Here is a 16,788-nt window from a genome sequence, read left to right as displayed (position 1 = left end):
CTGAAAAACTAAAAAATAAAACTAAAGTAGTGAGCGCTATCACTGCATAAAAGAAGAAGAAAACCCCCATAATTCTATAAATTTTGTGGAGACCTATTTTTTACCACCCTATATATAATTTCTTCTTTACCTGTATCTATATTCGTAATTTAACGTGATCTAACCACCACTAAGTTACCGTATACTCAATTTTTAAATCAAGTAAAAATATCACTGAATAATTTCTTTTATGTTTACGATTATGAAATTATAATTTAATAATTATTATCACATTTATTCAAATGTGATGTAAATTTTAAATATATATACATTGACCGGCCAAAAAAGTGGCCACCTTATATATTTGCGAAAATAAAAATTCATTGGAAGTTTTATGCGCTGTTTCATATTGAATCCTCAACATCTTTCATTCTTAAAACAAAAAATTGCCATTAGTGCTTGATCCTTAGCATAATTTATTCAATTATAGGCCTAAAAAAGCAAATAGTGTAATCTCGAAACGAATTACAAACAACAAAAATTACGAGTGAACTTAAACAAAATTGTCTAATATCGGATATTACGCCTTAAACCATCAATAACCGTTTGCATACGATTTGAAAGGTAAGGAACACATTTTGAATAAAAACTTAAGGAATACGTTCATATTCTTGTTTTGAACCATGTTTTGAAGTTCTACAAGACTTTATGACTGGCATGGTTGACTTCCAACCCTACGAGGAAGTTCATCCCAAAGATGTTCGATGATATTCAGATCAGGGCAGGAGGCTGGCCATTCTAGAGTATTGAGTCCTACTTCGGCCAAGTAATTTGTCACGATTCTTGCAGTATGCGACCGAGCAATATCATGCATAAAGGCTAAATTGTCAACAATAAATAGACCAAATGGGATTACTGCTTCTGCCAAAACATCCTCTATATACCTGGTGAGCATTCAGGGGGGTTATTGATGAAAATAAGTTCCGTTCGAGAGTCAAACGATATTCCAGCCCAAACCATGACACTATCACCGCCAAACTTTCTTCTCTGGGACATACAAGCTCGGGCACATCTTTCATTTCTGCGTCTCCAAATCCTCTCTCGGCCATCGCCAAACTTCAAACAGAACCGCGTTTCATTTATAAAGAGAATTCGGCTCCAAACCTGTATATCCCACTGTTGAAGATGTCGAACAAAAATTAATCGATTCCTACAGTGTCTGGATTGTAATTCAGGATCAATAGCTGGCCTTCTTGCCATTAATCCTCTTTCATTGAGGCGTCTTCTAACTCTTTCTTCTTCTTTAGGGTCCTTCCCCTATCGGAGGTTGGAAATCATCATCGCTATTTTAATTTTATTGGCCGCACTTCTGAATAATGCCAATGAGCTGCAACCGAACCACCCTCTCAAATTTCTTAGCCAGGATAATTTGCATCGTCCTGGGTTTCTCTTCCCTTGTATCTTCTCTTGCATAATTAACCTAAGTAATACGTACTTCTCGCCCCTCATTATATGACCCAGGTATTGAATCTTTCTAATTTTAACAGTTTTTATGACTTCATATTCTTTCTTCATTCTTTGTAACACCTCTATATAAGTTACTTTTTCAGTCCACGACATTCTATGGATCCTCCTGTAGCACCACATCTCAAAGGAGTTTAATTTTTTGATTTCAGACTGTTTTATTGTCCACGCTTCCATGCCGTATAGTAAAGTAGAAAAAACCTAACAACGTAGCGTTCTTGTGCGGATCTCTAGATTAAGATTACGGTTGCAAAGTAAGTTCTTCAATTTTATGAACGTGTTTCTTGCCATTTCTATTCTAGGTCTGATTTCTTTTGTTTGATCTCCATCTTCGGTTAGCCACGTTCCTAAATATTTATATGTTGTTACTCTTTGGATCGTTGTATTATTGATGATCAGGTTATCTACATTTTGTGGTTTTTTTGAGAATATCATTGATTTCGTTTTTTTGAGATTCATTTGCAGTCCGTACCTTTCGCATGCATTGTACACATGCATCACTGCTAACTACATCACTGTTAGCATACATGCTAACTCTCTCACTTGCATCTAAACATTCCGTATATGTATTTGGAACCTAGGAGTTTTCTATTGGTTCGTTACAGCACGCTGTCATATTTTAACCAATAGACGGCGAGGTTCCAAACGCATATACGGAATGTTATTCGGTGCCAAATTCATATACGGAATGTTAAATATTCGTACACCGAAAAAGATAAGTTTTTATTAGAGTCTGTTAAAAGGAGATTAATTTTAAAATACTTGTTACTGTATTATTAAATAAAAATAAAACAATTATAGTATTTGGAATGTTATTTGGTGTAAATTCATATGCGGAATGTTAAATACTCGTAGACCAAGAAATAGGACTTTTTATTATTCAGTTAAAGAAGACTGATTTTAAAATATCTATTTTGTTAATGTATTATTAAAGAAATATAAAACAATGGTTACCTATGTGGAATGTTATTTGGTGCGAAATTCATAAATGGGATGGTATAGATTTGAGAGATATATTTGTTTATTTGACTAAGCTTTCGCTTTCTCAGAATTTTTAATGACTTGCACGTGTTGTTTAGTATGTTTAATTCTTTAATAATACAAAAAACGAATAAAGTCCTTTATAAAAGGTTTATATTTAAAATCCCTAAAGAGGGCTACATCACAGAACCAGTTTTCGATTGGTTGATCAATCATCATCAGTGCATTCGTAAAATGAATATAACCTGATAAAATGATGCAAAGGTTTTAAAATTTTGACTACGGTTAGAAAAAGTTGTAGGTTATACTCATGTGACCTTACCATGCTAACCACCAAAATATAATATTACAAATTTTATTTACATATATTACATAATTTCAAATATTTTGGTGGTTAGCATGTAAGATCACGTGAGTATAACCTACAACTTTTTTAACCGTAGTCAAAATTTTAAAACCTTTGCACCATTTTATAAGGTTATATTCATTTTAGGTAAGCACTGATGATGATTGGTCAACCAATCGAAAACTAGTTCTGTGATGTAGCCCTTTTTAGGGTTTTAAATATAGACCTTTTATAAAGGGCTTTATTCGTTTCTTTGTATTACGAATATATGGTATACAGCCAACTACAGGAAAACCTTTTTCCTGTGGATCTTTAATAATACATTAACAATAATTTTTCTATTCTCATACTATAATATATCAATTATGATGTCACTACCTGTATCATAATGAACTTCATTATGATACATATTTTCATTAAGATACATATTTTTAAGGTGAAACAGTAGCGATCAACAGGTAGCGAAAACGCGTTCCAAGATTTCGGCTGTAATTTTGAATATATTTTCGAGCTATTTGGCACACGTATTCGTAATATAATAAAGAATGGCGGTACAGAGCCCAATTTGAAAAAATATGTGGAAATTACTATGTAATTAAATACAATATTTAAAAAACGAGCCTGTAGCGCCATTATGAAGAACAAAAAAAAACTTTCTTCAAATAAACTTTTTTGTCCGATGCCTAGATTTTGTATCATTTTGGAACTACTAAAATTTCTTATTTCATTAGTAGTTCCAAAATGACACAAAATCTAGGCATCGGATAAAAAAGTTTATTTGAAGAAAGTGTATTTTTTTGTTCTTCTTAATGGCGGGACAGGCTCGTTTTTTTAATATTGTATTTAATTACAGAGTAATTTCCACATATTAATATATTTTTCAAATTGGGTTCTGTTCCGCCATTCTTTATTATATTACGAATACGTGTGCCAAATATCTCGAAAAAATATTCAAAATTACAGCCGCAATCTTGGAACGCGTTTTTGCTACCTGTTGATCGCTACTGTTTCCTCTTAACCAATAGAATCGCGATATGACATTCGCGAAAAAAGGTGGCACACGCGCAGTAACCAACGGCGAGTCAAATACATACGTTTTGACAGTTCTCAATATCTAAACAAACTGTCAGACTGACAAACTACTTAATTTGTTTGCGTTACAAAATTAATAAATTCGAATGTATTTTTTTTGTGAATGATCATAGAAAAAAAATCGTGTATACAACTTGCATTTAAACCCCCTCCGTGGCTCAGTGGTAAGAGCGCCTGCCTTTGGATCGAAAAAATCCGAAAGGTTGTGGGTTCGAATCTCACCAGGGTCAGAAATTTTTCATTTATTATAAATTAATAAATGAATATAGTTTCTGTCCTTGTGGGATCGGTACTCACCGGAGGGACCGCAGACGTTCGGATACAATTAGCGTCTCTTTGCAAAGACAATGACGTCGACTTTGCAAAGTAACAATATACTTACTGAACACACACACTACACATTACTCCCCTGACTTAGTGATAAGTTATACAATTACGTGGCTAAAGGTTCTAGTTCTAAACCAAGGCCAAAATCAGAGAAAAAAAACTTGCATTTAATTATCATTATGAAGCTCGTACTTTATACGAAACTCGCCGCTAGGCGGCTCGTTTCGTATCCCTTATACTAGCTTCATAATGACCATCATTAAATGCTCGTTGCATAATATACTATTAAAAACCAGTCTCATTTTAACTGGATTTAATAAAAATCGTCTTTTTGTTCTAGGAATATTTAATATACCGTATATGAATTTCGCACCAAATAACATTCTAAATACTATAATTGTTTTATTTTTATTTAAAAATACAGTAACAAGTATTTTAAAATCAATCTCCTTTTAACAGACTCTAATAAAAGCTTATCTTTTTCGGTGTACGAATATTTAAGATTCCGTATATGAATTTGGCACCGAATAAGATTCCGTATATACGTTTGGAACCTCGTCGCCTATTGGTAAAAATATGACCGCGTGTTGCAAAGAACCAATAGAAAACTCCTAGGTTCCAAATACATAAATATACGGAATGTTTAGATGCGTACCGTAGTCCTCGGAATACCTAAAGTTTCGGATACATAAACTTCAGTTCTTCCGTCTTGTAGCAATGCAATAATTCAAGTAACATCTACTCTAGATAACACCATATCTAAATTATTCACTTAGTCGAAATCCACTTTTGAAAAGCTGAATTACTGATTAAATAAATGATTTCTACTTAGAATATGAAGAGCGACTACATAAAGCGACAATCAAAACTAAATCACAAACTGTCAAAATCAAGAAAACATACATGATCAAAATAAATATTTAAATTGAGACGCAATATTGAAACAGTGCATAAGACTTCCAATCAATTTTTATTTTCGGAAATTTATAGGACGGCCACTTTTTTTGCAGGTCAGTGTATTTATTAAACTTCAAACAGGATTAATATAGCTCTCGTAAAGGACGAGGCCATATAAAAATGCAACAAGAGTGCAAGCTTGATATATTAGGTTATATTATACAGTGCTGTCTTCAAAAACCGCAAGTATATCTCCGATTGATTTTTGCACGTAGTGGGCTTAGCTGTGACGTTATTCGCTATTATTTGTTTTGTGATGAGCATAAAAATTGCCAATGTTTTGTCATCCGGAACACTTCTATGAATGAACACAGATGATCGTTAGTTGGACGTCACGATTAAAAATTTACAAGTGGTTTACATTTTTATAGCATTAAAAAATTAACATAAATTATTTATTCACGGTTAATCTGTAGAGCAAAGAATTACATCAGTGCAAAAATCCCATCAATAATTTTATTATGTAGGTATATAATAATTCTCTGGAAACCCTGAACTTTTAATTGTTTCGAGGCTTTCTTTGAAAATATTGCAGTTTACAGAAGCCATTCGTACTACTTTCATTATTTTGAATGTCAATACAATTTATTTGAAATGTATAATTCATGATAATGGTTTAGTTTGAATAATTCTGGAACTGTGGTTGATTACGAGAGAGCATTTTACTCAATACAAATTTGGGCAATCCTCAATGCTTTAAGTAACGATAGAGATGATGATTGATATAAAAAACCAGTACTCATTTATACAACAATAGTTCAGAGAAATAAGGAAAAAAAATATCTTGTTAGTAACACAACCCCCTCCAGGCCAAAACCAAATTTTTTGAGTAGTGTGGACATCTGTAATAATAACCTATATGTTTACTGCAGCCGATTTTTGATGATATACATAGTTATAAACAAATGAACATCAAAAACGGTAAATTTTCGCTTTTTTCGTCTATTACTAAAAAGTGAAGCATTTTAAACAAATTTGAGAGTAATAAACTCATAAATCGTATAAAAAACTTCACTATGGGGTTCGCTGAATAGGTCTATCCTTATTGGTTGCTTAGAAAATTGCAAAATAAATCATAAATTTTGAGTTTTTATAAATATTCATAACTTATGTAAAAATTAACTTAGAACCTTCTTATTAAACAGATTGCTGAGGCTTCTGGTGCTTAAATCATACCCTAAATTTCAAAGCAATCGGTCAAATAGTTTAAAAGTTATTTAATTTTTTTATCCCAAATGAATTTTTTTTGCAACACATATAAGTCAATAAATGATAAAGTTGTAGTAATACTTTGGATATTTTTTGAAAGTAGAAGATTAGCACTATTAATTTGATTAAAAAGTATGACAAAAAATAATTCTAAATATTGCAAAATTATTTTGCAAAAACATGTGAATTAAAAAAGGGGGGGGGCTAACTTCATCCCTAATTTTCCTAGAACAATTGTTTTTTTCTAAGTGTGCATAAAAATTCATCTTTTTAAATACAACAAAAAATTTTTTTCTACGGATAACGGTAAAAAAGTTATTCTAATTGTTTATAAGTAAGCAAAAAATCGACATGTTTTTGCAAGATAATTTTACACTATTTAAAATTATTTTTTTAATTTTTTTTTTATTTTAATAGTATAAATCTTCTTCTTTCATAAACTGTCCGAAGTATTACTGTAGCCTCATAATTTTCTGACTTACAGTGCTGCAAAAAAAATGAATTTGGGAAAAACAAATTAAATAACTTTTAAACTATTTGACCAATTACTCTGAAATTGAAAATCTAATTTAAGCACACCAAGTCTCAGCATTCCGTGTAATAAGAAGGTTCTAACTTAATTTTTACATATGTTATGAACATTTATATAATCTCAAAATTTATGATTTATTTTGCAATTTTCTAAGCAACAGATAAGGATAGAGATATTCAGCGAACGCCATATTGAAGCTTTTTATATGATGTATGAGTTTCTTATTCTTAAATTTGTTTAGAATGCTTTACTTGTTAGTAATAGACGAAAAAAGCGAAAATTTACTGATTTTTGATCTTCATTTGTTTATAACTATGTATATCATAAAAATCGGCTACAGGAAACATAAAGGTTATTAATATAGATGTCCATACTACTCAAAAAAATTGGTTTCGGCCTGGAGGGGATGTGTCACGAGAAAAATCTTATTTCCCTCGTCTACAATGCAACATCGCAAGCAAAAATAAAATAAAACACAGAAAAGACAAAATTACAGAGAGGGTTTAGACAAAGTGAATCTACCTCACACAAGCTTTATATTGTATCTTTAGATAGATGTGTTTCGAATTTTAGAATGAGAAAATAAAGAAGTGAGGATAGACGACGAAAAACTGAATCATCAGAGATTTTTGGATGATGTTGCGTTGATAGCAAAAGGCGAAAAGAATTTCATTAAATGCAATTAGACAAGACATCCAAAATCAAAAGAAATGGAGTAAAAAAGAATCTAGCAAAAACTAAATATCTAACAAATAAATCTCTAGGTATACGTAAGGATTTAACTCTTTACAATAATTATATGTATACAAAAGGTTGAGCATATTTATACGTAGATCGAAATATCGAACTGTCAAACCTTATCCTAAAGGCTGATTTACGATGTTCCTTAATATGGACAGCATTTCTAAGATTCCAAACAGTATTTAAATCAAACCAAATATCAACAATCAATATACACAAACACAACCAATAATTACTGCCGGTGGTCAGTTGATGATCCAAAATTTTCAAAAGTGAGCTAAAAAGAACCGCGTAAAAACTATATCTAGTGTTAGTGTATATCGACAAAAACGACGAAAGTAATGATATTTTAGGATAAATACCCGATAAAAATATAGGCCAGGGTAATAAGGCTAAAATATACCCTGTTCGTGACACTCAAGCAGCCAGGGTACTGAAGCACTTTTTCGACAAGTAATACCTATAAGAACAAATTCTAACTATTTCCTCTGTATTACAAAGTTTGATATACTTATTTATTGTTAACACAATTGCGAAAGAAGGTCAAAATGGCAAAAAAAATAATTTCGCAATAACTATTGTAAAAATTAGTGTACAGCTTTGAAATTTTTTTCAAATGAGGGTTTTTTGGTGCTTAATATGTGATAAAAATTTCAAAGCGATTATTCAATTGTTTTAATTTTATTCAAATTGTTTATCCCAGAGAGCGTTTTGTGCAATAAGAAAGTTAGAAAAAAATGATTTTAGAACAATTCTACAGGTGTCAAATTAAAGAGCATGAGCTAAACTTTCAAAATAGATAATTATGCAAAAGTATCGTTAATTTTTCCTCATAAACTTTTTGAATAACTTTTTTCAAAAAAATATATTTTTATACCGTGTTTTAAGTGCACAACTACCAAGTAATGTTATGTATATATACTAATTGATAAAAAATTGTAATAAATATATACAATATATTACATCAAAAAATAAAAAGTTTATAAGAAAAAATTGACGATACTTGTGCATCATTATTTATTACTAATAAATGCAATCTTTATTCACTTTTTTTAAACCAATTTGAAAATTTAGCTCATGCTCTTTCATTTGACACCTGTACAATGGTTTTAACGCCATTTTTTTGTGACATGTTGTTGCAAAACAAAGCTCTGTGGTATAAACAATTTAAATAAATTGTAAGAAGTTTCACTGTTTTCCATTGATCTGAAAAAAAAGGAAAAAGTTTTCTGACACTAAATTGTTAATAAATAAAAATGGCCGCCAGATCCTACACAGGAAATAGTTACAATTTTTTCTTATAGGTATTAGCTACCGAAAAAACGCTTCAGTACCCTGGCTGTTGCAGTGCCATGGAAAGAACCTTATTACCATGGACTAATAGTAATTGATGATCATTCACTGGAATAAGTGAGTTGTTTCGATTACCTCGGGTGTGACCCAAGTTTCGAAAAAGATACAGACATTGATCACAAAATTGACATGTTTCAGTATATATGCAAAATAATTCACAAAATATTGAAGAACCAGAAAAAAGGATACAGTGATCAAACCTTTGTAAGAAAATGGCCACGACTACTCTGTTGTGTGGTTGTGAAAGGGAGAAAACTGTGTAATGACGCAAAAAGAAAATTCTAGGGTCACACCTAGTGAAATATGATTTATCAGAAAAGGTACCTATAGACGGAGAGGCAGCGCTGAAAAATCTCTTTGAATTTATTAAAGCTTGATTTTTCACAGTTGATTACTGTGTGTAGAGAAACATACTGCGGTCGGTCAAGCGAAACGTAGAACAGGGGTTACTGAGAGGGTATCAAAGTTGCTTTCCTACGAAGGTAATTAAATCCATTTACTAATCCTGAAAATCAGTACACACATTCTAAATTAAATATAAATAAAACTTATTATAGTCGGTGAGCTGTGTGACGGGACAGAGCCGGTCGGTCGGCCCAGTAGTCGATTGAGAAAATGAAGCAATTCGGCTCGCAATTTTTTCGTCCAGCATGGATTTACTTGAAATTTTTACAGAAGGTAGGGAATAGCCAAGGGTCATTTTCTCTATTATGCCGCTATTATACGCTAAAACCTTGGGGGTGGTTGCTACCCCATCTCGGGGGTGGGAATTTTTTATTACATTTTAACTATGTACTTCGATGGAAAAAGTAATTCTAAGAAAAAATGTTGTTTACATTTTCTTCGTAAAACTAATATTTTTCGAGTTATTCGCGCTTGAAAATAACAGTTTTTCGACGAAAAAAATCGACTTTTTTAGAGGGTTTCTTGAGAATACCTCGAAAAATATACATTTATTCAAAAAAACTGTAAATATCAAAATTGTACCTTTTAGTAACACCAATGAAATTGGTTTCCAATAATATCTTTTAGACCAATACAAACCGAGATACGGCATGCTAAAGATTAGCTTTTTTTGTCAAATGCATAATTTGAAATATTCAAAGCCAAAAAATGGGAAAAATTTGCATTTTTCGAGGAAAAGCTACCATAATCTTTTTTCAAGTATACAATTGGACCTTTCAAAAAAATAATAAAAAGTTTCTGGCATGAAAATTAAGCGACTTATAATCAAAAAAATGTCGGTACCTGCTTTTCTCTACGAAAAAATCAGTGAAAACAACCCCCTAACTACCTTCCTAATTCCAAATTTGTCTTCACCTTTCTGTAGTTCGTTTTATATTTATATTATCAATACACTCAAGAAGCTTGACCTATTTAAAATGCCTAATTTTGGAAAAATTGGAGTTTAAAAAAAATTGATTTTTTACAATTTGGTATTTTTCACTTTTTACTTCAAAATATCCTCGAAAATACTGAAGATACGAAAAAAATTATTAACTACTAAATTGTAGCTTTTTTAATGACAAAATTACTCTGTACATAGATTTTCATTGCAGTGAATAGTTAGCCAGATATAGCTGCTTAAAACCTCTACTTACCAGCAAACACCCCCTTATTCGAGCCCTTTAAACCCGCCCCAATTAAAAACTAAGGGATCTTATGGAACTTAATTTACACAGTCTTATAGCTCTTTAAAAATCCTACAAAACCATTTTTAAAGAATCTTTTTATCGTCAAAAATATATAGAATATTTTTCGAGGTATTTTCAAAAAACCCTCTAAAAAATCGATATTTCCGTCGAAAAACTGTTATTTTCAAGCGCGAATAACTCGAAAAATATTAGTTTTACGAAGAAAATGTAAAAAACATTATCTTCTTAGAATCAATTTTTCCATCGAATTACATGGTTAAAATGTAATAAAGAATTCCCACCTCCGAGATGGGGTGGCAACCACCCCGAAGCGTATGATAGCGGCATAATATAGAAAATTATCCTTGGACTATTCCTTATCCTCCGTGAAAATTTCAAGTAAATTCATGCTGGACGAAAAAATTGCGAGCCAAAATGCTTTATTTCCTCAGTGACTATTGGGGCCGAACAACCGGCTCTGTCCCGTCGTACAGCTGCCCGACTATAATAACTTTTATGTATATTTAATTTATAATGTGTGTACTGATTTTCAGCCTTAGTAAATGGATTTCATTACCTTCGTAGGAAAGCAACTTTGATACCCTCTCAGTAACCCCTCTTCTACGTTTCACTTGACCGACACACCGTTTCTCTACACACTCTCTACTCAATCTAGCTTTAGTAAATTCAAAGAGATTTTTCAGCGCTGCCTATTGGTCTACTATTACAAGCTTTAATAGTCAGAACAATGAAAACGAAATATAAGATCTGATTATCTATTCTGTATCGGAGATAAGATGTGGATATATAGAAGAATACTTAAAATTCCGTGGACTGACCGGGTCATACATGAGGAGGTCCTCAGAAGAATGAAGATAAACTGAGAGGTACTGACCACCATCAAATGTCGAAAGTTAGAATATGTTGGACACATTATGCGAAACGAATCCAGATATGAACTCCTACAAGCCATCTTGCCAGGAAAAATATTTGGAAAGCGAGGTTCAGGAAGAAGATGAACATCTTGGTTAAGAAACTCAGAATTTGGTTCAACACAATATCTTTGCAGCTTTTCCACGTTGCTGCAGATAAGATAATTATTGCCAAGATAATCACCAACATTCTTCACGGATAGGCACAGCAAGTGTAGAAGAATCTACGCTGTGAATAACACGATAGAAAATACAGAACAAAGTGGAAACAAATATAAATTTAATGGATCAAAATTGACTAACCAACAAATATTAATTTACAAATCAAAAGGAAGAAGAGCGGTAGAGCGGCTTTTTAGAAGATGGTGCGTTTGATGTTGAAAGAGATAACAAATTCCTTAACCCTTTATAGTCTAGGCGCCAAATAGAGGTCACCGTGTCATTTTCAATTCTGATGAACAAACTCAACGGTTTCTAATGGATTTTTAGCTGCTGACTACGAATTTTAAGGGTGGATTTCGATACAAGTGGCCAAAAAATTGTTATAAACAATGTAATGGTTTATAAGGCTCTGGCACATGAACTAAAAGAGATAAATAAAAATATTTCACATAAAATATGTTCCGTAATTAAAAACAAAGAGAAAAGCGTTAACTAAACTTAAACCCAACAATTAGAACTCAAGATATTGTAAAATTAGTGCCCAATGCAAATAGCAAATTGCAAAATAAGTATTTTTCGAAGCATTATTAATCGTAACTCGGCTTCTACGCATGCAAATGAGCCTTATAAGATATCATTTTAAAGCTCAATTAAAAGAGTTCCAAACAAAATTTGTTAAATGACTTATCTTAATTTTCTTAAAGCTATACCCGTTTGAAGTTATAATTTTCTTAAAAAAAAATTGTACATTCATTTGTCTATAAGGGTTTCAAGCAAATTTGAGCTATTAAGGTTTATACCTTAATTAACAATAATGATAGAAAAACTCAAAAAAAAACCTTTTAAGCTTACGAAAATGTTCGTAAATTTATTTTTGGTGTCTTTACCGTGATATTACTTGACTGTGAGCCGATCTTGAGCCTCAGAGCGTGCTATTAAATTATCGATATCTTGGCCAAAAATAAACCTACGAACACTTTTCTAAGCTCAAATTAATCCTTTTGAGTTCTTCTATTATCAGTGTTATTTAAAGTATAAATGTTTATTGCTCCAATTTACTAAAAACCCTTATAAACAAATTAATATACAACTTTTTTAAGAAAATTATAACTTCAAATGAGTATAACTTTAAGCCGAACGAAGATAAAGTAATTTGACGAACTTTGTTTGGAAGTATAACAATTAAGCTTTAAACTGAGACTTTGAAAAACTCATTTGGATGTGTAGAAGCCGAGTTACGATCGATAAAGCGTCGAAAAATACTTGACTGTGAGCCGAACTTGCGCCTCATAGCGCGCCATTAAAATATTGATATCTTGGCCAAAAATAAACTTACGAACATTTTCGTAAGCTCAAATTTTTCTTTTTTTTGGGTTCTTCTATCATTATTATTACTAATTACAGTATAAATGTTTATAGCACACATTTGCTTGAAACCCTTACAAACAAATTAATGTACAATTTTTTAAGAAAATTTTAACTCCAAACAGGTATAACTCTAAAACAAATGAAGATTAAGTAATTTAACAAACTTTGTTTGGAACCCTTTTAATTAAGCTTTCAAATGATCCTTCTAAGGCTCATTTGCAGCGTAGAAGCCGAGTTACGATCGATAATGTTTCTAAAAATACTTATTTTGCATTTGCAATTTGCATTGTTCGCTAATTTTTCAATATCTTCAGTTCTAATTGTTGGATTTAAGTTTATTAAAAGTTGTTTCCTTCGTTTTTTATTACGGAAAAAATTTTATTTGAAACATTTTATTTTATCTCTTTTAGTTTAAGAGCGAGAGCCTTATTAACAACTAAATTATTTATAACAATTTTTTGACCACTCGTATCGAAATGCATCCTCGAAATTCATAATAAACAGTCAAAAATCCATAATAAACCGTTGAGTTTGTCCATCAGAATTGAAAAGGACACGGTGACCCGTCTGGCGCCTAGACTATTAGTGAAATTGATATAGGCATCAACACATTTCAAATATGTAATATCATCATCTAGAATCCCAAATTCTCATGCCGCTCTCTGGAATATTTTTCAACATTTTTCCTATACATATGTGACAAAATATACTATAGCATGTATCTGTTGCCTGAAATAATATTAATAACGTACTGCCTTCTAAATTCAGCATCTCCGGGTAGACCTGTTTTACTGAGCGTAGGATCATCTGCTGTTTGTAGGACTCCACAAGGTACCCAGCCTTGTTTCTTGCCTCCATTAACTTGTCTCACTAGCCATCTGAAATAAAAATGCTTTTTAATGAACGAAAAAAAAAAGATTATGTCAAATTAAAATATTTATTACAAAATAAATTAATTATGAAACACATCAGTTCACAAGAGAGTTAATATTTAATTAACTAATTAATATTTTCTCAACATGTTGTTGAGGAAATAATAGTAGATACATTGAATCAGTTTTAGTAGGCACATTTATGTCTAGTTGCATCAACAAAAATAAACGATTGATATTTTGATTTGTGTGTGTGTTCACAAAGAGGGGATGACATTAGATAAACTTTTTGCCACAGATATTTGATATTTTGATTTGGATTGCCCGTTTATTTTAAAATATTATAATTGTCAAAAAACTGTCAATTAAAAACAGAAATTTTAACGATTGTCCCGAAAAATATTAACTTTTTTACCATCAAATATAATACCAGAACACTTTTCTTTCGAAAAAAATTAAAATTTAATATTTTTTGGGAGAATCGTTTAAATTTCTGTTTTTAATTTGACAACTTTTTGACAATTATATTTTAAAATACGCGAGCAATCCAAATTAATCGTTTATTTGGTGTAACTGGACATTAGTTAAACAAATCTATGACCACCAGATCATGACGAGAATATTCTTTATAATGAGAATATACTGTGGACACCCTTATCAAACGTATCAACACCATCGCAAATTCAAAACTTTATTGAATATTAATTAAAGAAAGTATAATAATTTATTTTCCATCTTGACTGTCACATAAAAAAAAAACAATAAAACACATTCTTATTTTCTTAAAAGGATTCTTCAAAATGATCATTGATACTTAGCGAAATTCGCAACCAAGAAAAATGTGTAGTAGTAAATCTATCAGCACAATCTAGCAGGCTTTGGTTACCAATACTAAAATAGGAAGCCAACAACAAGACTATACCAACAATAGCAAAGTAAACGCAGTGGCAGCACAATTCATCTACAATCTCATACACAATACATATATGCAACACACAATACAGAAACAAAGATCTGTTACAAAACTTAAAAAACATAAGTTACACAATCACGTCTATGGTACATATTACACGAACAAAACACAAAATCTCACACAAAACAGATATTGATATCTCTAGGGTAATAAGACCACTCTCAAATTTTTGTACCACACACATGCTGTGCCTACAAGATCCAAGCCAAGTAAGCCAATTTTTGAAGACATAATCTAATAAAACTAGGTTCTGGTAGGGGAGCCCAAGCGGGGATTTTTGCAGTTACTCGAGTGCGTCAGAAAATCACATCGGGAGAAACCGTGTACACTGTAAATGTACCCCATATGTACTCTTAATACAGAAGTGTCCGTTGGGGGTAGTCCGACAAAAATCTATCCTTAAAAAAACCTGAACACGCCAAATTAAGACAAGGTAAGTTAAGTACATGAAGAACAATGTATACAGGGTGATTGATTAGTGGGTAAAGCTCAATAGATCCGCTATAGTAATTAATAGCAATAAAAGTTAATAACAAAAATTGTAGCCAACTTTGAGCTTCACATTACAAAATTAGTTAGAATGTTACAGAGTGTTCGATAACATAGTGACAGACCAAACTTATGTTTTTTTTTAATGAAACACCCTATATTTTATTTTATATTCGAAATCCTGTTAACTTCTCGCTAAAAATATAAAGTTTTGTTATGTTATACAGGGTATATTGGTCATTCCATTTCAAATCACTCAATTTTGGAGCAAAACAAATTTTGGACCTCCGATTTGTCTGAAAATTGGTATATAGCTTCTGCGGGACGTAAAAATAAGATATTTAAGGTCAAAAAATCTTCTTCTTCTTCTTTTCTCAAAATGTTATTTTATTCAATTTACAGTGATTTGGTGTTTATTTATACAAATTTGCATTTTCTATCGTAAAGTATCAATGGAAAACATAATATTTTAATAGAAGGGACTCAAAAATGTCATTATATGGCATTATAACAAGTTACTTTGATTCAAAACAAGCTTTTGATCAAATTTTATAGTGTAGAAAACGTTAAAATAACGTTTTTTACATTTTTCTCCACTCCCAAAATACATCATAATCGATTTGGCTGAAGATTTGCCCACAGATAGACAAAACATAGGACTTTAAGTGGTGAGAAGGATTTGAATTATATTACAATACCAAAAAAGTTACATGCAATATTATAGTCAAAAATATAGGCATCTACTGTGAGTAAAATGAACTCGAAAATATCGACCTCACGACAAAAATTGTTAAAAAGAAATTGTAATAATTGTAAATACGATTTATTTCGAACAATTTCAGTTCCTACCATTTTTGTCGAAAAGTTAAAAATGGCGGAGATATTGAGCAAAACAAGTTCTCCTTTAAAATCAAGATGGCGGCTAACATAACGAAGGAATTCATTCGTGATTTTAAATTTAGGCTACTATTGACTCCCCTAAAGATCACAAAAATAAAATTTTGGGCAGCTCGGCATTCAATGTCAAATGCTATCCCGTCTTGACTAATATACAGGGTGTTTCATTAATAATTGTCCATATAGTAACTGGAGAAACCTTAGCACAAAATACGAAGATTTAACCTAAAACACTTAAATAAAATGTGGTTCCTTACTGAGTTACAGGGTGTTTTATCTAAAAATTTAAAAACTATTTTTGCTCGGCATTTTAAAACTATTCGACATATCCTTTTCATACTTGGCAGAAAGTGCGACTACTATACACCCTACTAAATTATGATAAATAAACGTTTCTAGCTACTACCAGAGGCGTACGAC

The 16,788-nt window shown here is 31.4% G+C and overlaps 2 protein-coding genes across 13 annotated transcripts in view; one reads left to right on the top strand and one right to left on the bottom strand.

Annotated features, from left to right (window-relative positions):
• Window positions 1-16,788, top strand: part of LOC114333247 (elongation of very long chain fatty acids protein-like) — a 351,442-nt gene that overhangs the window by 120,785 nt on the left and 213,869 nt on the right. The gene's annotated exons all lie outside the window — the stretch shown is intronic.
• LOC114333136 (obscurin) overlaps window positions 1-16,788 on the bottom strand; it is a 615,016-nt gene that overhangs the window by 473,300 nt on the left and 124,928 nt on the right. For all 10 annotated transcript variants that reach the window (XM_028283003.2, XM_028282967.2, XM_028282979.2 and 7 more), the window contains exon 5: window positions 13,890-14,015. In XM_028283003.2, the coding sequence (XP_028138804.2) occupies window positions 13,890-14,015 (126 nt within the window). The remainder of the gene's footprint in view (window positions 1-13,889; window positions 14,016-16,788) is intronic.

This window comes from Diabrotica virgifera, chromosome 1 (assembly GCF_917563875.1).
Source record: "Diabrotica virgifera virgifera chromosome 1, PGI_DIABVI_V3a".
Taxonomy (NCBI): Eukaryota; Metazoa; Arthropoda; class Insecta; order Coleoptera; family Chrysomelidae; genus Diabrotica; species Diabrotica virgifera.
Note: the sequence above shows the minus strand (reverse complement) of the source record. Positions and strands in the feature narration are given on the sequence as shown.